This window comes from Talpa europaea (assembly GCF_964194135.1).
Source record: "Talpa europaea genome assembly, chromosome: X".
Lineage (NCBI taxonomy): Eukaryota > Metazoa > Chordata > Mammalia > Eulipotyphla > Talpidae > Talpa > Talpa europaea.
In genome coordinates this window covers 50881259-50904723 of record NC_140081.1, presented here as the reverse complement: position 1 = coordinate 50904723, position 23465 = coordinate 50881259, and the positions used below count along the sequence as shown (strand labels likewise).

The 23465-nt window shown below is 36.5% G+C and overlaps 1 protein-coding gene across 1 annotated transcript in view; it reads left to right on the top strand.

Moving 5' to 3' along the window:
• The window catches only part of ATRX (ATRX chromatin remodeler), a gene marked incomplete at both ends in the record, with an annotated part of 225503 nt that overhangs the window by 179137 nt on the left and 22901 nt on the right, over positions 1-23465 (top strand). Inside the window, 2 exon segments of the mRNA XM_084259121.1 lie at positions 18818-18995; positions 19889-20083. Coding sequence (XP_084115247.1) covers positions 18818-18995; positions 19889-20083 — 373 coding nt within the window.

Genomic DNA, 23465 nt, shown 5'->3' with positions numbered 1-23465 from the left:
TTTTCACTTCTTCAGTTATAAAACCTAGGTGGGTATCTCTCAGGTAATTTGAGCTTTTTTCCTAGAAACCTTATATCCTTTCTCCGTGAAGTGATTCAAAATCTTGGTGGTTGAGGTCAGATTCATGTTGGGAGGTGCTGGCCATCAAAGGGTCATCCAGCAGGCAGGACCAAGTACTTCAGGACCCGTGGGCTAGCGCCTCCACAGAGTTTTTAAACTCCTGTGAGAGCATGGTGCAATAATACTGCGTTTTATGGGGAGTTTTGTTTGCCATTCAAAGGCAAACAATTCCTGGGACTAGGGAGTGTAGGGAAATCATCCTCAAGTCCTATACTAACCTTTACTCTCCATTGGGTTTTCTTGCTAGGAAGATTGGGGTATTGTATGAAGAATGGCGCAGTTACCAGTTGAATCCCCTCTGAGACCTCTTTTCTTTGGGGATTCTGCTGTAGGCAGGGCTTCAGTGCTAGGCACTTGAATTTATTGTGGATGATTAAACCATATCTGGCACTCTCCTACCTGTTCCTGGGCCCAAACCTTAGTGTTGACCCCAGGCAAGTCGCCCAGAGAAAGCCCACCCCCCTTTGTTTATGGCTAGCAAGGCCACCAATGCCTCCCGGGATTGCACTAGTACCTTTAGAGTGCAGTTATTGCCTTCCAAATAAACAGCTCTGAACTTAGCTAACAGGACTCTCCTTAGGAGGGGGACTTGGCATTCTGGTATGAACAGGAAGGAAGGAAACTCTTAGTTTGTTCTTTTCCTGATACCTCAGTTACTGAGCAAATTTGGGGGATGATAATGGTCCTTTCTGATGTGGGACAAGTCAGGGTTCCTTGGATCCCATTAAGAATGAATTGAACAAAATCACCTTAACTGGCACATAGCGAGTTTATTAAGAAAGAGAGACATTTGTGGGCCTTCTCTGGTGGCACAGGCAGTTGAGTGCTGTGCTGTGAAGCTGTCCCACAGCCTCTGCAGCACCAGTTCAATCCCGGCCGCCGGCAAGGGTCCCACATGGCGGGGCAGACCTCTCCTGTCTCACCCGCTGCTCCTCTCGGCAGTGTATTTCATCAGTCTGCCTGTTCTGTTCCCCACTCTGTCTCTGGTGAATCCTCTCACCCTCCCGCACGTCTGGTCTGTACCCCGGTTCTTGTATAAAATAAATAAATAAATCTTTAAAAAAAAAAAAAGAGACATTTGCATAGACACAAGGGGGTGAAAGCTGCATTCTTAGGGCAGGGTCTGCCTGGTATTTTATTCTTAGTGGAATTTTTACTTTGGAGTTGGGTAGGTTATCTGCAAGGATTATTAATCATTTCGGGATAGGGGAAAAGAAGATTAACTATTTCTACCCCCACATCTGGTTCCTGGCCATGTGAAGTTTCCATAGCCTATTTAATGACAATGTTAATCATTCCTGCCCCCACCTCCAGCCCTTCAAAGGAGGGTCCAAGAGGCTGCATTTCTAGGCAACAGGAGTCAAGGTGTTTAGCTTTCCCAGCAGTAATCAGCAGAGATTTGTTTCTGATCCACCTCAGGAGGACAGAGAATTCTATTAGGGATTCAATACAATCAGTTTTTCAAGCTCCCAGGAATGCAGTAGGAGCCAGTTAATGGTTAATCACGAGGAGGAGGTATAGGGAGTGCAATTCATTCGGTGGTTAGTTTCTTATTCCTATTTTTGTCTAGGTGATTTTTTTTTTGTTACAAGATGGAGGAGATCCTACTACACTTTCTGTATGTTGAAAACCAAGTAGATGGCTTCGGTGTCAACTAAAAAGTAGACCATTTCACCCCTAAGTTCAAGATCAGCCAGGGTTTCTCTGGGGCAGTGGAAATCTGACTACTGTGAGACAGATGAAACCCCTGAGCCTTGTAGTTCTGTTGACTGTCAGGCCTCTGGGGACTTGGGCTTGCCTTTTCCCTCCTTCTTTGGGGGATGGAAGGGACACTCGCCCTCCTAGTTTCCCTTCTTTTTGCATATGGCAAACTGATTTGGTCCCAACTTTTAGGGTCTGTGTCCTCCTGATTGGAGGCCAGGGGAACTCACCTGAAATTGTCCTTGGGGATTATCCTTTCCTGGTCTTGTCCCCGACTGATCTTGAAGGGCATCCACCAGTAGGAGACTTGCCATTTCAAGTCCATCTCTGTCAAATCTGGGTTATTAAATACTCGGAAGGCCACCTCCACCAATTGGGAGAATGGTGGATGTCCTGTAACTTGCACGTAATGGCAGGGGCTCTCTGAGTTATAAGATAGGTATTTAAGACTCTAGCTCTTGCTGGGACGCCCATATGCAAGGAGCAATACCATTGGAATGTTTCAGTCTCCATGAAAACTGAGGGCAAGTCTCCTGAGGCTCCTGGATAATAACATCATTAGCTTTTGACCACTGACAAGCCTCTGGCTAGCCAACCTCATTTCCCTTAGGAGGAGGTTACAATAATACTCAAGCAGGACCAGGTGACTATGGTTATTGGGGTCCCACTGAGGATTGTTACACAAGCCTGTACCCAATTGTCTAAATGGTGTTTTCACACAATTTGTATCTCTGGAAGAGTAATTTAAATTCTGAAGGAAGTCATTGATTTCTGCCCCCTAGTCCATTTCTATAGTTAAGGCCCAGGCATCTTTGGACATGGAAATAGGTAAAGACAATCTGTTTTCCACACCTAACGCATGTGACAGTGCATCTAGGGTGTTTTGTCCGGACTTCCTTCACGCCTGTTTTCTTTGGTGAGCTGAACAAATACTACTCAATTAACCCAGGAGCTCACAAGCCTGTCTTGCTTGAAACCAAAAGTAAACTTAAACCCAGTTGTGGACACTGCCCATATACCTCCCCAGAGGATCCGAGAACAAAAGGGTTCTTGCTGCTGCATGGGTCATCCAGAGAGCTTGCAGCCCCACCCAGCATCACAGACACCAAAGGAGGGGGTCTCAAGGAAAGGGAGGGAGCACCCTATCCTTTTATGTTTGCCAATTTTTTTTTACAGATCTTTGAGAGTTCTTGTCTGGCTTTCTTGGTCTGACAAGGAATTTGGAGAGAGGCTTAACCAAAGATTCAAACAAGGAACATTTGCTGTGGATCATATATACTAGGAGAGAATCAGCAACTGTTCAGAGCCACTCTCTCAACCTGAGAGTGCTGGGGTCCTGGTTTTATGGGTTGATTGCCAGTGTGGAGTAGTAGGGAAGCAGGGTATTAGCTGACTAGGGTTTTACCAGGTTAACTCAATAACAGGAAGGTACGGTGGTAAACAAGAACTAGGTTAATTCAACAAACAACCAGGTTCTAGAAGCCCTGTTGACAGTAACACTCATATTTTATGTCTAATTGGAAACAACATAGAAATGCAGTTATTTCAGTCAATCCACCTGTTCTGTTCCCCACTCTGTCTCTGGTGAATCCTCTCACATACACCCCCCCCCCCACACACACACACACCTCTCACCTGTACCCCAGTTTTGTATGTATAAATAAATCTTAAAAAAAAAGATAATCCTTGTTTATGTAAAGTCGTTGGGAAAACACATTAAGAAAAACTTTAAGGACACAGAAACATTAATTCAAAAGGGCACCTGCACCCCTATGTTTATAGCAGCACTATTTACAATAGCTAAGATATGGAAACAACGCAAATGCCCAAAAATAGATGACTGGATCAGGAAGATGTGGTATATATACACAATGGAATATTACTCAGCAATCAAAAGAAATAAACTTGGGCCTCCCCTGGTGGCGCAGTGGTTGAGCGCTGTACTGTGAAGCTGCCCGCAGCCTCTGCAGCACCGGTTTGATCCCCAGCTACCTGCGAGGGTCCCACATGGCACGGCAGACCTCTCCTGCTGCGCCCTCTGCACCCCTCAGCATTGTATTTCGTCAGTCTGCCTGTTCTGTTCCCCACTCTAGCTCTGGTGAATTCTCTCACCCTCCCATGTTTCTGACTGTACCCAGTGCTTGTATAAATAAATAAATAGATCTTTAAAAAAGAGAGAGAGAGAGATAAACTCATGCAATTTGTGGCAACATGGATGGAGCTGGAAGGGATCATGCTCAGTGAAATAAGCCAGAAAGAAAAAGAAAAATACTGGATGGTCTCACTCATAGCAGGAATTTAGAAAACTAAATAAGGGACCAGGAAAAAGACTAATTATAATAAAGAAAAAAATCAACAAGCAACTATAAACCAGTGACACACTACAGGGGTGGGGGGAGAGGAGGGATTAAGGTCAAAATAAGGGGGTTGGGAATTGCATGGGGAATATAACCAAAATGAAAATGCGTACATTGTGTAAAAATAAAAAATGATGTAAGAATTATATAAAATAAAAAAATAAAGTCTTATCCATGGCTCAAAAAAGAAAAAAAGAAAAAAACTTTAAGGTGATAACCCTAATACTGTCTTGTGTGACCATTACATAGTTTTCAGTAGTCTTAAGGTATTGGTTAGCTTGATACTTTTTTTCTTTAGAACATTTTACTTACAGAGATATAATATAGCAAGGTCATGTGAATCCTTCACCTAAATTTTCCTAATGGTTACATTTTACACAACTTATAAATATCAAAGCTAAGAAATATACAGTTTCACTGTATATACATATCTGTGTCTTTTTAAAACGTGTAGAGATTCTGTAACCAGCACTACAATCAAGGTGAAGAATATTCCATCACCATGGAGATTGCAACTATCCTGAACTCCTAGCAATAGCTAATGTGCTCTCCATCTTTATAATTTCATCATCATGAAACTGTTATACAATGATATATGTGATATTTTTATATAAACATTTTCCTTCAGCATAATTCCCTTTAGTTCCAAGCAAGTCTCAATGTGTATCAATAGTTTATTTTTATTACACAGTAGGTAGTATACCACAGCATAGATGTACTAGATTTTTAAAAATACAAACTGTATACCTAGTGCAGGCCAGTTTGGCTATTACAGATAAAGTTATGGACATTGTGGAAAGGTTTTGTGTAGACCTAAGTTTTCATTTCTCTAAGGTAAATGCTCAGAGTGTGATTACTAGGTCACATGGTAATTGAATATTAAGTGTTTTTTTTTTTTTTTTGAAACTACCAAAGTGTATTCCATAGTGGCTGCACCATTTTGTATTCCCACAAGTAAAGTGTAAGAGATCAAGTTTTTCTGTATTCTTACCAGCAATGGTGTTATCACATTTTATTTTGAACTATTCTAATAGGTATATAATGGTAGTATTTCCTTGTTGTGGTCTTAATTTGCATTTCCCTGCTTACTAATTATGTTGAATTATCTTTCATGTGTTAATTTGCCATATGTATATCTTATTTGGTAAAATGTTTTTTCAGTTCTTTTGCCCGTTTTTTATTTGGATTGAGTGTTCATTATTGGGTATTTGAAAATAATAATTTAGATACAAATCACTTGTCACATATGTGATTTGAAAATATATATATTTTTGCGAGTCTATGGCATGTCTTCTATCACCTTCACAAAGTTTTTCACAGAATGTTTAAATTTTATGGTCTAGTTTGTCATTTTTAAATCTTGTTTTAGGTTTCAAGTATAAGACTCTCCCTCAAGCCCTCTGTCCTGAAAATTTTCTCCTGTGTTATAAAAATTTTAGTATTTTATATTTAAGTGTATTTTGAGTTAATTTTTGTATGAGATTATTTAGGTCAAATTTCAATATCCTTTTTCTGTTGCAGAATCCAAACCAGGATACCAAGTTCTGTTTAGAGTTACTACTGCTCTTTTCCCTTAGTACTTGTTTTTAAATAATTAGACTCATTATAAGTTTCAAAGATAGAGCTCCCATGTCCGCTTCGCCTAGTTTTTCTCATCGATGACATCTTACTTAGTGGTAATACTGTATCAAGACCAGGAATCTGACACTGCTGCACTGTGGCATGTAGTTGATGTCGTCTCAGCAGGTGGATTTGTGTAGCTGCCCCTGCAGTGCAAATCCAGAGCTGACCCCTCACCACATATCCCCTGTGCCCCTTAGAGTCACAACACCCCCTCTGCCACCAGCCCTAATCCCTGGCAACCACTGATTTGCTCATCATCTTTACAATTTGTCTTTTCTAGGATGTTGTATAAGTGGGATCGTACGGTATGTAGCCATTTGGGATTGGCTTTGTCCACTCAGCACAATATTCTGGAGACACGTCCAGCTTTCTGCATGTGTCAGTGGTTGGTTCTGTGATATTCCATGGCATACTCACTGTCTCATTTAAGGACGTCTGGGTGTTTGCCAGTTTTGGCTCTTCCAAATAAAGCTGCTATGAACATTCCTTTTCTTTCTTTAACTACGGATGTCCAATTACACCAACACCATTTGTTGTAAAGCTGTCCTTCCACCAAATTGCTTTTGCACTTTTGTGAAAAGTCAGTTGGCTGTATTTGTGTGTGACTATTTCTTGATTCACAATTCAATTCTTCTGATCCATTAGTTTATCCCTCTGCCATTACCTCATAGTTGTGATTAGTATAGCTGTATAGCTAAGCCTTAATGTCAGGCTGAGAGATATATCCCGATTTATTCTATTTTTTATCTATAAAATCTTTGTGAGAACTTGATAGAAATTCCATTAAATCTCTTATAAATTTGGGGAGACTTGATCCTGTTACTATGAGTCTTCCCATGAACATTGATCTCTGCGCACATCTCTGATTTCTTCCATCATCACCCTTGTTTTGTACTTTTCAGCACAAATGTCCTGCATATGTTTTATTAGATTTACACTTATTTCATTTTTTGAGTGATTGTAAATGATACTATATTCTTATCCATGTGTTCATTGCTAGAATATAGAAATGCAGTTGATTTTTGTGTTGGTCTTTTATCTGTGACCTTGCAAAACTCACCTATTTGTTCTAGGAGTTTTGTAGCTTCCTTGAGATTTTCTGCTAACCACTGTGTTATCTGCAAATAAGGGTGGTTTTATTTATTCCTCTCTGCTTCATATACTGTTAATTTCCCTTTCTTGCCTTATCACACTGGCTAGAACTTCAGTCACGTGTAATGACTCATGAGCGTGAACACCCTTGTCTTTTTCTTGATCTTGGGAAGAGTGTTCAGTATTACTTATGATATTAGCTATAGATATTGTATAAGTACTATATCATGTTGAGGAATTTCCCCTCTACGTAGTTTGCCAATACTTTTTATTATCAAAGGGTGTTAAATTTCGTTAGATGCTTTTTCTGTTTTATTTAATATCTACATCTTTCTTTAGCCTGTTAACATGGTATACTACACAGATTATTTTTTTAAATACTGATTTTCTGTCTAGTTATTGATTTTTGAGAGATGAGAGTTGAAGCCTGCAACTATAATTATAGGTTTGTTTCTCCTTTCAGTATTTTTTTCTTGTAATTCCACATTTGTTACTTGCTGTATTCACAGTTAAGATTGCTGTGTCCTTCTCTAACCTTCATAATTTATTTTTTTCTGAAACCTGTTTTATCTACTATCATTCTAGCCACTTCTGTATTTCGATTGATGTTTACATGGTATATCTTCATCCCTTTCTTTTCAGTCTACTTTGCTATATATATTTGAAGTGAGTTTCTTGTAGACAACATATACTTGGGTCAAGTTTCTTTTTTAACCCACATTGTTAAACTCTTTCTTTTAAATAGTGTATATACAAATGGCCAATAGCCACTGAAAAATGTTCATCACTTATTACCATGAAAATGTTAATCAAAACCACAATGAGAAACCATCTCACACCTGTGAAAGGGGCCTATATAAAAAAGACCAGAAACTGCAAGTATTGGTGAGGCTGTGGGGAAAAAGGAACCCTCGTACACTATTGGAAAATAGTATGGAGGTTTCTCAAAATATTAAAAGTATATCTACCATATGATCCAGCAAATCCATGCCAATATAGCTGCCCCAGGAATGCAAACACACTAATTCAAAGGGATATATACACACCTGTATTCATTGCAGCACTATTTAAAATAGCCAGGTTAAGGGCCTCCCCTGGTGGCACAGCAGTTGAGCGTTGGTTGTGAGGCTGCCCGCAGCCTCTGCAGTGTCAGTTCGATCCCCGGCCACTGGCGAGGGTCCCACAAAAAAAAAAAAATAATAAAATAGGCATCACCTTTATCAAAAAAAATAAAATAAAATGGCCAGGTTATGTAAGCAACCTAAGTGTCTTAAGGACACATGAGTCGATTAATATGTAGTGGGGTGGTATGGGTATGTGTATGTATGTATATAAACCATATATACATAATGGAATACCACTCAGCCATAAAAAGATGAACTCTTGCTATTTACAACAGTGTGGATGGAATTAGAGGGGATTATGCTAAATCAGAAGGGAAATACAGATAATGGATGATATTTTATATGTGGAATATAGAGAAACAAAACTAAGGTCAGACAACACCAAACCAAAAACAAACTAGAAATCTGTGTAAAACAGAGACTACTAGAGTGGGGAATGAGAAGAGAAGGATAGCAGAGTAGGGAAGGATTATAGATTATGGTGAGAGACTATGTGATTGGTGTTTGGTATGGTGTGGTAACATACATCTGAAGAGGTAGGATTCTGTATTTCTGAATCATATACAGTGATGCAAACCAATGTTGCCTTAATAAAAATAAATAAATATATAAAAATATATAGTATATATAATCTGAATCATATACAGTGATGCAGTGTTCAGGAGTGTATCATTTATATATATAGAGAGAGAGAAAGAGAAAAAATGAGAATGATGGGTTCTGGTCTTATATCCTATTCTTTAATCCATTTTGAATTATATAATTTCTGTATATGAAGTTAAGTAATGAACTAGTTAAAATTTTGTACTTGTGCCTATCCAAGTTTCCAAACACTCTTTGTTAAACAGGTTTTCCTTTCTCCGTTGTATGGTCATGGCTCTATTCCTTTGGTCTGTGTTTCTGTTACAATACTATAATGTTTTATTTACTGTTGCTATTTAGTATAGTTTGAAATCAAGGATCATACCTCCGTTTTTCTTCCTTCTCTCAGGATTGCTTTGGCTATTTGGTTTTTTATGGTTCATGCAAATATTAAAAATTGTTATATTTCCTTGAAAACCATCATTGGGATTTTTTTAATTTGAATTCTATTTTTATATTCCCCATACGATTACAACCCCCTTATTTTGACCCCAATCTCTCCTTTCCCCTCCCCCCACCTCCCATACAGTGTCTCTGGTTCATAGTTGTTTGTTGATTTTGATTTTTTCTTTCTTATAGTTATTCTTTTTCCTGGTCCCTTATTTCAGTTTTCTAGATTCCTGCTAATAGTGAGACCATCTGGTATTTTCCTTTTTCTTTCTGGCTTATTTCGCTGAGCATGATCCCTTCCGGCTCCATCCATGTTGCTGCAAATTGCATGTGTTTATCTTTTTTGAATGCTGAGTTATATTCCATTGTGTATATGTACCACATCTTCTTGATCCAGTCATCTATTTTTGGGCATTTGGGTTGTTTCCAAAGCTTAGCTATAGTGCTGCTAAATAGTGCTGCTATAAACATAGGAGTGCAGGTGCTCTTTGGAATTGATGTTTCTGTGTCCTTTGGGTAAATACCTAGGAGTGGAATTTTTGATAGGTGTGGTGTTGAACCTGTAAATTGCTTTAGGTAATGTGACCTTTTTTTTTTTTTTTTATACAAGCCCTGGGTACAGTCAGAAGTGCGGGAGGGTGAGAGAATTCACCAGAGCCAGAGCGGGGAAACAGAACAGGCAGACTGATGAAATACACTGCTGAGGGGAACAGCGGGCATGGCAGGAGAGGTCTGCGTGCCATGTGGGACCCTCGCCGGCGGCCAGGGATCCAACCGGCACTGCAGAGGCTGCGGGCAGCTCCACAGCCCAGCGCTCAACCGCTGCGTAATGTGGCCATTTTAATGATGCTTATTTTTTTCTATGCATGTCTTTGTGTCTTACTTCATTTGACAGTGTCTTATAATTTTCCACATAGGTCCTACATCTCCCTCATTAAGTTTATTTTCAGGTATTTCATCCTTTATTGGGCAGATTGTGAGATTTTTTTTTGTCAATTTCTCGTAATTATTTGCATATAGAAATGCAACTGAGTTTTATGTATCGATTATGTATCCTGCCACTTTGCTCTATTATTTCTAGTAGTTTTTTGATAGTCTTTTGAATTTTCTATTTATATTATCACGTCTTCCTTTCCTATTTGGATTACTTTTTTGAAAGATTTATTTATGCATATAAGAGCTGGGGTGTAGGCCAAAGGTGCAGGAGGGTGAGAGGACTCACCAGAGACAGAGTAGGGAGCAGAACAGGCAGCACCACTGAAATACATTGCTGAGAGGAGCAGCAGGTGAGACAGGAGAGGTTTATTGTGCCATGTGTGTTGGCTCTCTGGCCTGGCATCAAATTTGTGCTGCAGTGGCTGCAGATTGCTTCATAGTGCTGAGACTTAACCCTTTGTGCCACAAGGGAGGCCCCTGGATTTATTTTATATCATTTTTTGACCTAATTCCTCTGACTAGGATGTCCAGTATTATATTGAACAGTCAAATACTATAATGAATACTATCCTCTGACTAGGATATCCAGTACTATATTAGGTGTCTTTGACATCTGTTTTGTTCTAACCTTAGGGGAAATACTTTCAGTTTTTCACCATTGAGCATGATGTTGGCTATGGGTTTATCATATATAGCTTTTGTTATGTTGCAATATGTTCCTTCTAGTCCCATTTTATCGAGTTTTTATCATAAATGAATGTTGCATCTTAGCAAATGTTTTTACAGTGTTTATTGAAGTGATAATGTGTTTTTTTTTGTTTGTTCACATGGTGAATGAAATTGATTCATTTGCATTGTTGAATCAACCTTGCATCCCTGGAATGATTCCTATTTGGTCATAATATCAGTAAATGGTTCTCTTAATATATTGCTGGATTTGATTTGTCAAGACTTTGTTGATGATTCTTGCATCTATGGCCATCAGATACTGGTTTATAGTTTTCTTTTTTGCTTGTTTCTTTTTTGTTCTTGTTTGTTTTTAGAATCAAGTTAATGTTGGCCACATAAAATTTGGTTGGTCACTTTCCCCCACCGTCTTTAATTTTTGATGAGTTCAGAAGGCTAGATTTTTTTCTTTATTTTTCTTTATATTGATTTTTTATATTTTTTACATACTGTTCATTTTTAAACAATATTTGGTTCCCCCCACCCCCTCAGGTTTAGTCCCCATAGAGTTTCCTTCACCAGTGCACCGGTGCACCATCACCTCAGTCCCCTGTGCTTCTCCTTCCACCCTCTGATCCCTCTCCCTCCTCCTCCCCTACAGGATGTCCCTTGTTTATAATTGTACATTTTTGCTTTGTTGTGTTTGTATTGTTATTATTTTTTTACCCTGATGTCTTATTTGGTCCCCCTGTGTTCCTGCTATAAGTGAAATCATCTGATATTTTTCTTTTTCCTTTTGGCTTATTTCACTGAGCATAATTCCTTCTAGTTCCACCCATGTTGCTTTGAATGGCATGAGTTTATCTTTTTTGATTGCTGAGTAATACTCCATTGTGTACATGTACCACATCTTTCTTGATTCAGTCTTCTATTTTTGGGCATTTGGGTTGTTTCCAGGTTTTACCTATTGTAAATAGTGCTGCAATAAACATAGGGGTACAGGTGTTCTTTTGAATCAATGTTTTTGTGTCCTTTGGTTAGATCCCTAGTAGTGGAAGTACTGGGTTGTATGGTAGGTTGAGGAACCTCCAGACAGCTTTGCATAGTGGTTGGACCAGTTTGCACTCCCACCAGCAATGTAGGAGAGTTCCTTTTTCACCACATCTTTGCTAACATTTATTGTTGCTTATTTTTTTGATATGTGCAATTCTAACTGGTGTAAGGTGGTTTCTCAATGTGGTTTTAATTTGCATTTCCCTGATGATAAGGGATGTTGAACATTTTTTCATATGCCTGTTAGCCATTTGCATTTCCTCTTTGGAGAAATATCTTTTAAGTTCTGCCCATTTCTTGACTGGATTGTTTATTTTGTTTTTGTTGAGTCCTGTGATTTCTTTCTGTATCTTTGTGATCAGTCCCTTATCAGTTGAATGGAGTGCAAAGATTTTTTTCCCAATCAGTGGGGTATCTCTCTGTTTTGGTTAATGTCTCTTTTGCTGTGCAGAAGCTTTTCAGTTTGATGTAATCCCAAGTTTTTATCTTTTCCTTGACTTTCTTTGCTTTGGATGATGTCTTTAAAGATGTTATTGCGATGTATGTCTTGTAGTGTTTTACCTATATTTTCTTCTGTATATTTTATGGTTTCAGGTCTTCTGTCCAGTTCGTTTATCCATTTTGAGTTGATTTTTGTGCACAGTGAAAGGTAGTGGTCTAGTTTCTTTTTTTTTTTTTTTTTTTTTTTGCATATGGTGGTCCAGTTTTCCCAGCACCATTTATTGAACAAACCGTCCTTGCTCCGTTGTCAAAGATCAGTTGTCCATATAAGTGTGGTTTTATGTCTGGGCTTTCTATTCAGTTCCATTGATCTGTGTTGTTTTTGTTCCAATATCAAACTGTTCTAATTATTGTGGCTTTGTAGTATAGCTTGAAGTATGGAAGTGTGATACCTCCTTTCTCCTTTGTTTTCATCAGTAGGGCTTTGGCTATTTGTGTTTTTTTTTTTGTTTTTTTTTTTTTTGTGGTTCCATAGGGATTTCATCAGTATTTGTTCTATTTCCTTGAAGAATGTCATTGAGATTTTTATTGGAATAGCATTGAATCTGTATATTGCTTTTGGTAAGATGAACATTTTAATAATGTTAATTCTTCTGATCCACGAGCAGGGAATGTCTTTCCATTTCTTTGTGTCTTCTATTTCTTTTAACAGTGTTTTATAATTTTCTTTGTATAGGTCTTTCATCTCTTGTGTTAGGTTTATTCCCAAGTATTTGATTTTTTTTTGTTTCAATTATAAAAGGGATGGTTTTCTTGATTTCTTCTTCTTCAGACTGATTGATTGTATATAGGAAGCTACTTTACTGAACTGGTTGATTATTTTGAGTAATTTTTGTGGAGTTTTTAGGGTTCTCTATGTATATTATCATATTGTCTGCAAATAGTGATAGTTTCACTTTTTCTTTCCCTATCTGGATTCCTTGTATATCTTTCTCTTGTCTTATTGCCCTGGCTAGGACCTCCAGTATTATATTGAAAAGCAATGGTCAGAGAGGACATCCTTGTCTTGTTCCTGATCTTAAAGGAAAGGCCTTCAGCTTTTCGCCATTGAGAATAATACTGGTGGTCAGTTTGTGGTATATGGCTTTTATCATGTTAAGGTATGTTCAGAAGGCTAGATATTTTCTCTTTGAAGTGGAATTAACTAGTGAAGGTATCGGTCCTGGGCTTTTGTCCTTAGTGAGAATTTTGATTGCTCTTTTGATTTTTGTGCAGCTCGTCAGTTCAAGTTTTGTATTTCATTCTGGTTTAGTCTCAAATGGTTGTATGATTCTAAAAAAATTTTCCAATTTTCTACGTTGTCCATTTTGTTTGCATAGAGATTTTCATGGTAATTTATTGTGATCCTTTGTGTAGCTGCACTATCTTATGTAATTTTGATCCTTTCATTTCTGGTAATTTTTATTTGTGTTTTTTTTTTTTTCTCTTAGTGAGCATAGGTAAGGGTTATCAATTGGTTGTGTTGATCATTTTTATTTCATTTCTCTAATTTTTAATATTTTCTTTTACTGATTTTGGTTTTATTTGTTCTTTTTCTAGTTCCTTTAGTTATGAAGTTAGATCATTTGAGACTTTTCTTGTTAATTTCTGTGAGCCTGTATTGCTATATCCTTCCCTCTTAATACTGCTTTTAGTATATCCTTGAGGATTTGGTAGCTTCTTTCTTCATTTTTATATATCTCCAGATACTTTTTTATTTCTACTTTGATTTCTTCATTGACCCAGTAGCTGTTCAAAAACATTTTGTTTAATCTCCACATGTTTGGGCTTTTTCCAGGTTTCTTGTTGTGGTTCATTTGTAGCTTTACACAATTGTGATTTGAGAAGATGCTTGATATAATTTCAGTTTCCTTTATTTTTTGAGACGTGTTTTGCATCCCAGCATATGCTCTGTCCTTGAGAATGTTCCATGTATACTTGAGAAGAAAGTGTATTCATTTCTTTTGCCATAGCAGCTCTGTAAATATCTGTGATTTGCATCTCATCCATTACTTCATGTAAGGCCAATATTTCCTTGCTTACTTTCTTCTGGATAATATATCCTCTGATGGAAGTGGTGTGTTTGAATCTCCTACTGCTATTGTGTTGTTGTCAGTGGGTTGCATTAGGTCTGTTAATAGTGGCTTTATATATTTGGGTGCACTTCTGTTGGTTGTGTAAATATTAATGTCAAAATATCTTCATGATAAATTATTCTTTTGAGCATTATATAGTGCCCATCTTTTTCACTAATTGCCTTTTTTTTAAGATTTATTTATTTTTTATTTATACAAGCACTGGGTACAGTCAGAAGCGCGGGAGGGTGAGAGAATCCACCAGAGCCAGAGCAGGGAGCAGAACAGGCAGAAGGACCAAAGTACACTGCTGAGGGGAGCAGCAGGTGGCAGGTCTGCGCGCCATGTGGGACCCTCCTCAGTGGCCGGGGAGCAGCCGGGGATCGAACCGGTGCCGCAGAGGCTGCAGGCAGCTTCGCAACCCAGTGCTCAACCGCTGCGCCACCAGGGAGGCCCTTCACTAATTGCCTTTTGGCTAAATGTTCTAATTCTGTCAGATGAGGATAGCAGTTCCTCCTTTTTTTGGTCTGTGCTATTGGCTTGAAATACCTTTCACTTTGTTTCTTTTTGTCTTTAGATCTAATGTGAGACTCTTGTATGCATGATATAGATGGGTCATGCTCTTTATCCAACCTATTGTTCTTTGTCTTTTAATTGGGTAGTTCAGACATTCATGTTTACAGTGATTTTTGATATGTGGTATTTATTAACTCCCATTCTGTTGTTTTTGGATCTTTTAATTTTTTCTTGTTTTTCTTACCTTGTGTTTCTGTCCCCTTTTTCATTTGGAATGTTCTCCATGGTGGTTCTGTTAGTTTTTTCATTTCTTCTAAATATTTTTAGTCTAGGTTTTTGTTAGAAACTTTCTAAAATCATTCTTTTTGTGCTACTATTGATTATTTTCATTTGACTATACAGATTATGTCCTTTTCTTCCCCCCCTTTAAAGTTTTGTTGTTGTCTCACATTTTTCTTGTTTATACATCTAATTCAGTAGTACTGTTTATCACCTTGCTGAAGGTGTGTTCTTTTGTATTCTCACTTTTATGTAGAATAACTCCTTTCAGTATTTCTTGTAGGCAAAGTCTGTTGGTGGTAAACTCCATTAACTTTTGTTTGCCTGGGAGACCCATTATTTCTCCATCATATTTGAATGGTAATTTTGCTAAACAGAGGACTCTCGGCTTGCAGTTTTTTATTTTAGAGTTGTAACTATATCATCCCACTCTTTCTCTAGCACTGAGAGTATCTGCTGAGAAATGTGGTGAAAATCTGATCAAGGTGTCTTTGTTGTATTTCTTTTCTCTAACAGCTTTTAATATTTTTTCTTTGTATTTCACTTTTGATAACTTAATGATATGTCTTGGTATAGGTCATTTTTACATTTAGAAATTGGGTGTTCTTTTGCTTTCCTGGATATCCAAGTTTAATTATTTTCTTAGGCTTGGAAAGTTCTTAGCTATTACTGCTTTGAGTAGTGTCTCTGCTTCCTTCTCCCCCTCTTCACCTCTGGAATACCCATTGTCCTTATGTTTCCTCTTCTAATGCAGTCTGATATTTCTCATAGTTTCTTCATTGTTTCTAAATCTTCTGTCCTTTACCAGCTTAAGTGTACTTAATATGCTTTCTATGTTCTCATTTTATTTAGTGTCTCATTGTGCTGTTTAAAAAAAAATTCTTTAATCTCTTTAATGAAGAACTGTTTTATTTGTGCATCTCGTTTTCTAACACCCAGAACCTTATTTTCTGTGTTAGATTGCACTTCTGTTGATTTCATTGAGTTTCCTTGGGATTGATATTCTAAATTTTATCTGTTAATTTTATCTGCCCCTAAGTTCTTTGTCCTTTATGTAGGTGTCAAGACTTGTATTTTCTTTTAACTTTTCTGCGTTATATTTAGAAGTTCCTTGATTCCTAGGCATGTGTGTTGCCTAATTTTCTTTTTACTAGTTAGGATGCTGTGTCTTTATTGGTTTTTTTTTTTTTGTTTTTTTTTAATCTTCATTTAACTTGGCAGCAGGTGAAGGAACTATGAGAAATTGGATTCAAGGAAATTGATGTTAGTCTTGGTAGGGAGGGTGGGCTATTCAGGTAGAGAGGTTTTTTTAACCATCTCTTCTCCCCTTGGGTACAGATTAAACACTTTTTACTGCTTCATGAAACTCAAATTCTAGTGCCTAGCTTTTTTGCCATTCCTTTCATTGGAGCACAACAGGTCTCTTTCTCCAGTTTCCCACCACGGAGAGGGAAGGGGTTCTGCCATCCATGCTGCTGGTAGCCTGATTTTTTGTGAATTAACCAAAGATCCCAGTGCCCGTGTGCTAAAAGGTCTGCACTCCCTGCTCACTGCTCACTGAGAAGATTCTACTGTCTGATTCTGTGCTGCACTGTCTCTGTTTGTTGCCCAGCTTGACTGACATAAATGGCCATTTTCTGTTCCTTCTCCCACAGTGACCCACCATCCTTTGAGGAAAACACCTGTAGGTTAGTTTCCTACTGCTTGGTGAAATGGTGAAATTTACTGTGAGCAAAATTTAGTTTCTCCTAGTTGTAATTAGGGAAGTTTTATCAAAACCACCTATTCCGCAATGTTGTGGGTTGAGCTGCCCTTAATATTCAATAAGTTTATATGTTGCTTTTTTGTCCATGTAACATAGTATTGCAGTTTTTTTAAGGGCTAATTTTTTTAAAGATGTATTTATTTATACAAGAACTGGGGTACAGTAAGAGGTATGGGAGGGTGAGAGAATTCACCAGAGACAGAGGGGGAGCAGAACAGGCAGATGGACCAAAGACACTGTTGAGGGGAGCAGCGGGAGAGGTCTGCCGTGCCATGTGGGTTTCTCCATGGTGGCGCTCAACCCGCTGTGCCACTGGGGAGGCCCAGTATTGCAATTTTTATGGTTATGTAACCCTTTGAGTCACCAGAGTGTAATTTAGTCCTCTGTGTATGTATTTTTTTTGTTTTTAACCTTGCTATTAAAAATAATATTGTGATGACTTTTTTTTTTTTTTTTTTGCTTTTCTGATAATTTCTATAGTCTGTACTTCAAACCATGTGGTAACTCTACATTGATATGAAGTATTAATTTAATACTTCTGTTCATTATCAGGATTTTTCTTAATTGTAAATTCTTTCCTATTAAATTTTGAGTTTCCTTGCATCCTACTTTATAAAACTATACTTGTATGACATTAGTTATTAATTTTCTGTGATGAAATTAGAGAAAGTAAGACTTGGTATTAGGGCATTTTATGCAGATTGTGGAGTTGATTATGTTCCAGGATTTTCTCACTGAACCTTGCCAACAATAAATAAAGTATATGGTCATACAGTGGAATGTTATGCTACCAGGCATGTTGTTTACCAAGATATTTCAGAAAAATCTTCTAACATAAACTGAATATACAAATGTAGTCTGTAAAAAACCAAACGTGTCTATGATTAGAAAAAACAAACTTCTAGGAATATACCATGGTTTGAATGAAGGTTTTTTTCCTGGGAAGTGTAGCTGAGTAATTTTTTTCTTTGAAATTACTTAAGTTTCAAAAATGTTATATATATTATCTTTTTAAGGGAAACTTCTGTTTCTATCAAAATAATGTTTACATATTTTAAAAAATGTTAGAAGACTTAAAATAAAAATTGACCCCTCAACCAATCTCTTCCTACCTATGACTTCAACTCTGCAGATAACCAATTTCACCTCTTGGTGGTTATTCTGGTATTAATGTACATATATCCTTTCAGTTGTCAAGTGGGAATTTACCTACTACACATACACACACACACTTTTCCTCATTCATTTTCCCAATTTTTCCACAATATTTTCCTAAATCAGTTGTGTTTTGTATTATTGTGACCATGTAAATATTCACACTGAAGCCATTTAAAATACTATGATTATCTTTTCTTTTTTGTATGCCTGTTAATTTTTATTGAACTAATGATTTGTTTTTACCATTTTCTTATTTTTTAAATGAACTTATCACCAAATCATTCCCAAATTATCCTACAAAAATATAAGTTCTTGTGTTCCTACAAAGCAGGTCATCCCTCAATTTCATGATTTTTGTTTTTCTTGGACACATCCTTCCTGGAGCCCTGTATTCTTAACCTATTTTGCTACCTCAGTACCTTTTATCTATCTAACATTTCTCCTTACATTGATTGAATTATATTATAATTACATATCAGTTACATCTAGTACACTGCTGCTTGGGCATTGTCCTTCATTTTAATGTACTTAGTCTTCATACTAGTACTAGACACAATTTGAATTTTGAATTGTAAGTGTTTTTACATTTACCCAGAAATATCTGTAAATACCTTGAATATATTACAAATGCATAGTTTCCATATTTTTTATTCCTAAATCATAATGTTTCAGTTTTCAGTAATAAGATTCTTTTTGGTTATATATAAATCATGAATCTGTTTCTTTAAGTATGTCTTATTTTCTTCAGTAGGTGGATAATGAATCTTAACTCCTTAGAAATTTGAGAAATATTGTGAAACTGTCATTACTAAAGCTTTTATTCTATATTTTCATTTTTAGAGGACGGTTGTTTATCATTTCCACCAAAGCAGGATCTCTTGGAATAAATCTGGTAGCTGCTAATCGAGTGATTATATTTGATGCTTCTTGGAATCCATCTTATGACATCCAGAGTATATTCAGAGTTTATCGCTTTGGGCAAACTAAACCTGTATATGTATATAGGTTCTTAGCTCAGGTAGGTTTATAATTTATATTCTTTTCTTATTGAATCTGATAATATTTTTGGAGTGTGGAACATATAATATGCATTTTAGAGAAGCCACAAAGTCGAAAACATTATTCCTATATATAAAAAAGCAGCATAAGTCATTATGGCTCCTCATGATTTTATATTTTGTAACTCCTCCATGTCAGTAATAACAGCTTTCTAGACTCAAGTTGTTCTTTTACCTGAAATATGTGCTTTGAGCACAGATTTTATTCTTTCCATCTTCCTATACAATCTGGGCTTCTCTATCAGAGACTGGGTTTTATTGGTAGATCCTTGCTTGTTTGATCTTCTTTCGTACATAATATAATCGATAAACTACAAATGTGAACTCTTTCCTGTTATTTACATTGTGTTCCTTTATAATTACTTTAGAATGCTATATATATAATAGATATGACATTTTAATTAATAATTTTCTATCCTGAAATTATAGAAAGACTTGATACAGGCAGCCTATAGTGATTATTGAGAGCTTATTATATTCTATTGGAATAGAAATGGCTCTTTTGTATTAAAACTTCACTACACCCTGAAATCTTAGTTCATGTGTTATTTCTGTTTAGTTTAATATCTAAATGTTCTCCTACTTTACCAATTGCTGAAATATATAAAGAAACATATTACTGCATATTAGTCAGATAATATGAAATGATTATCATTAATGTAGTTCTTTTTTCTCGGGATAAACTATAATGAACTGATGAAATCTCTCAGGATTAAGCAGCATTGCTAAGTTTGCTTTATAGCAGTATATTAGTATGAAAGTTTGCCATATTAAGTTAAAAACTATATTTCTTTTTGATGGGGTTTTATGCTGACAAAATTTTATTTGTATATTGATCCTTATTTTTACAAAGGGAACCATGGAAGATAAGATTTATGACCGGCAAGTAACTAAGCAGTCACTGTCTTTTCGAGTTGTTGATCAGCAGCAGGTTGAACGACACTTTACCATGAATGAGCTTACTGAACTTTATACCTTTGAGCCAGACTTATTAGATGACCCTAATTCTGAAAAGAAGAAGAAAAGGGATACTCCCATGCTGCCAAAGGTAAACGTCTTTAGATTATTAGCTTAAAAATATACTCTGTGAACCAAAGAAATTTTACTACTACTATGAAAGTCACGACTAACACCATATTTCAGAATTTTTCAGAAGAGAATGAAAGTGCATTTAAGTGAGAGGGTGTTTGGTCAGTTCTCCACATAATACCACAAAAAGATACTGTAATGTGAAATGAATATTTTAAGCTAATTAAGAAATTCACTTCTGCAGAAAAAGGTCTGTGTGTAGAAACCTTAAAGGCAATAGTATGGTTCTCTTTCAATAACCTCCAGTAGAGGGCATACATAATTTTAATAATTCTATGTGAAATTTAACTGTCTCTCCCTTGACAGTCTTTGCTGTCATGTAGAAATTAAGAATCAGCAAATAAACAGTGTTTCTTACTTGATGTTTTTCCTTTTCATAAAACAAGTTAGACTTTTGTACTTGGAAAACGTCCTTAGAGGTAATCCATTTAGGGGAAATTTAGGGTCTTGCCCTAAATTTAGTGACTTGCCCACAGTTTTCAGCTAACAAATGGCAGAACCTGTCCTAGTATCTGCTTCTGTCCTTTGGTCCATTATTCTTGGATAATAAAATACCATGTTAATATAGCAGGAAAATAGTCTGAGAAAAGGTGGTTATGTGTCTATTTTACAAGATTTAATGTGATGTTAGGTATCTTTTGATCTTTTTTAACGAAAGAGAAGAGTGTATGTTCCCGGATCTAAATAAAGAGTTTGTGTATTTAAACCTATTCTACTTATCTACAAAGCCATTTTGGAGGGAATATTGAGGAGGATTTTTTCCCTATTGTCTTGGTTTCACATTCAAGCACTTAATGTTTCATATAATTGTCAAGAGAATTGGAACAGCAACTACCTACATTGTCACTCTACCAAAGTTACTTTATCATTTCGTAGTAAAGCTCAAAGTTATCTTAGTTATTCATATGGTTGGGCTCATTAATTAAAGCAAAAGGAAATAGGAATAAATCTTTTTGTAAATTTTTTCTTATGCAAATGTAAATCAGAGTTTTTTTCTCTAGTTAATTTTTTAGTGTACATGTCAATTAAAGCAACATGAACATTAAGCATTTGGATTTTTTAAACATCCTTTAAGCAAGTATTTTGTTTTTTTAATCAATCACCTTTTCTTCCATTTAAAGTTCACTGATAGTGACAACCCCACTATCAAATCCCTTGGATAATGACTTAGGACCTCATGGGTTTTTAAATCTACCATTTTTGTATATATTTAAACCATTCTTTTTAAAAAGTTCATTTCAGTTTCCATATTATCAAATACCAAATTGATAGCAATTTGGATTTTTTAATTATCATAGAATGTGATTATGATTCTTGAATAATCTTTGAAAAAATTTTGGTATGCAAGCAAATTTGTATATACCTTGAAAACATAAAAATGCAAATGTAATCATACCATACACACTCTTCTACAACTTGCTCTTTTCACCAAGATGTTTCTTGACTATCTTTACAGGTACCTATTACCTTTTAAAAAATAACTACATGATCTTCACTTCCCTTATTTTGTTTAATTCTTGTATCCCTAACACCTTTCCTGTAAGTTATTTAATTTTGTTTGGCATGAAGTACACTTTTATGGATTTACACATATGTTTATGCTTATAATTTTAAAAATTGGGAAATTTTCCTTTTCAATTTGAAAATGATTTTAAATATCTAGCCCAGTATCTCTTCTAAAGTTATTCTTTAAGCTTCAACTTTAATGAGAAATAGCCCATGATTAATAACATTTCTGATAGGAAACAAAAATTCCAATTTGAAATGGGGTAATGTTTTGAAGTCTCTCATTATATGGTAAGTTTCTGTTTGTAGGAAATCTGTTTAATTTGACAAACATTATTTGCTGACTTTGAGGTATATTGTGAGGGTATACTACTAAGAACAAGACATTGTACTTTAAAAAACGGTTAAAAATCTAGTAGGAAAGAAATACTAGTTATAAAATGTTTGGAATGCAACCATTATTTTATAATTTGGTACTCTGAGTCATCAAAGATGTCATGATTTTACATTTATGGGCTTACTGTTTTTTTCTTTAGTGTTATGACAGTATGTCCAAAGGCAAAAGCAAATTGAGTATTAAAAGTGTTCTTAACACAAAATGCTTCAACTCTTCCACAGCTCTTCCTAAAAGGAAAATAATGGTTATTTGTGGCTATACAAATAAGACACACTGATTTCTACTGGGTGTCATACTCTGTGCTAAACAATTTGCTCAGACTATCTTCCTTAATTCAGTGCTGTTTTCATTTTTGAGAGGTAATGTATCTACTTCAGTTTACACACGTTGTCACTAAACTGGCCTTCAGAATGTTCTCACTGTCAATACTATTGTGTGATACAGCTGTTGAAATTGTATAATGTGATAGTTCAGCTCATGGCCTATAAAGTTTTAAATTCCTCAAATTTATAGAAAGTTTTAGAATTTGGGGCCTCCCTGGTGGTGCAAGGGGATATAGGGGTTAAGCACCGCACTATGAAGCAATCCGAAGCCTCTGCAGCACAAGTTCGATCCCCGGACGGCCAGGAAGCAACCCACATGGCGCAGCAGACCTCTCCTGTCTCCCCTGCTGCTCCCCTCAGCAGTGTATTTCACTCAGTCTGCCTGTTCTGTTCCCCATTCTGTCTCTGGTGAATCCTCTCACCCCCTGCACAGGGCTTGTATGCATAAATAAATAAATCTTTTTTTTAAAAAAAAGAAGCTTTAGAATTTACCAAGGTCTTGCTCATATATGTTCATTAATGAAGTTCAGCATTTGTGATTACCTAAGGATACTTAGCCAGTAAGTATTAGAGGTAGAACTTGAACCCAATATTCAACAAATTGTTTTCTAAGGAGCACCAGATTTACACATGTGCTTTGTGGCTACCTTGTGGCTAAACAAATAGACAACACTCTCCTTTTATCTCTTTTATGTATTTGGGCTTTAACAGAAGGTTTAATTTTTTTAATTTTTTTCAGCAGGTGAGATAGGAGAGGTCTGCTATGCCATGTGGGTAGCTCCCTGGGCAGGGAGTGAATTCGTGCTATAGAGGCTGTTGACAGCTTCACAGCCCTGGCACTCCCCCCTTGGGCCACCAGAGCACGTGCCCACCCCCCCCCCATTCGATCTTGAGTAGGGCCCAAAGACCTCCATGTACCTGAAAGACTGGTTTTATATACACACACAAACACACACACACACACGTATATTTATATTATGTGTATATATATATATATACACACACATCATTTTTCATTTTTGCACAATGCATGTATTTCATCTTGGTTATAGTAGTCCCCATACAATTTCCACCCCCCTTGTTTTGATCCTACTCCCTCCTGCCTCCCCTGTAGT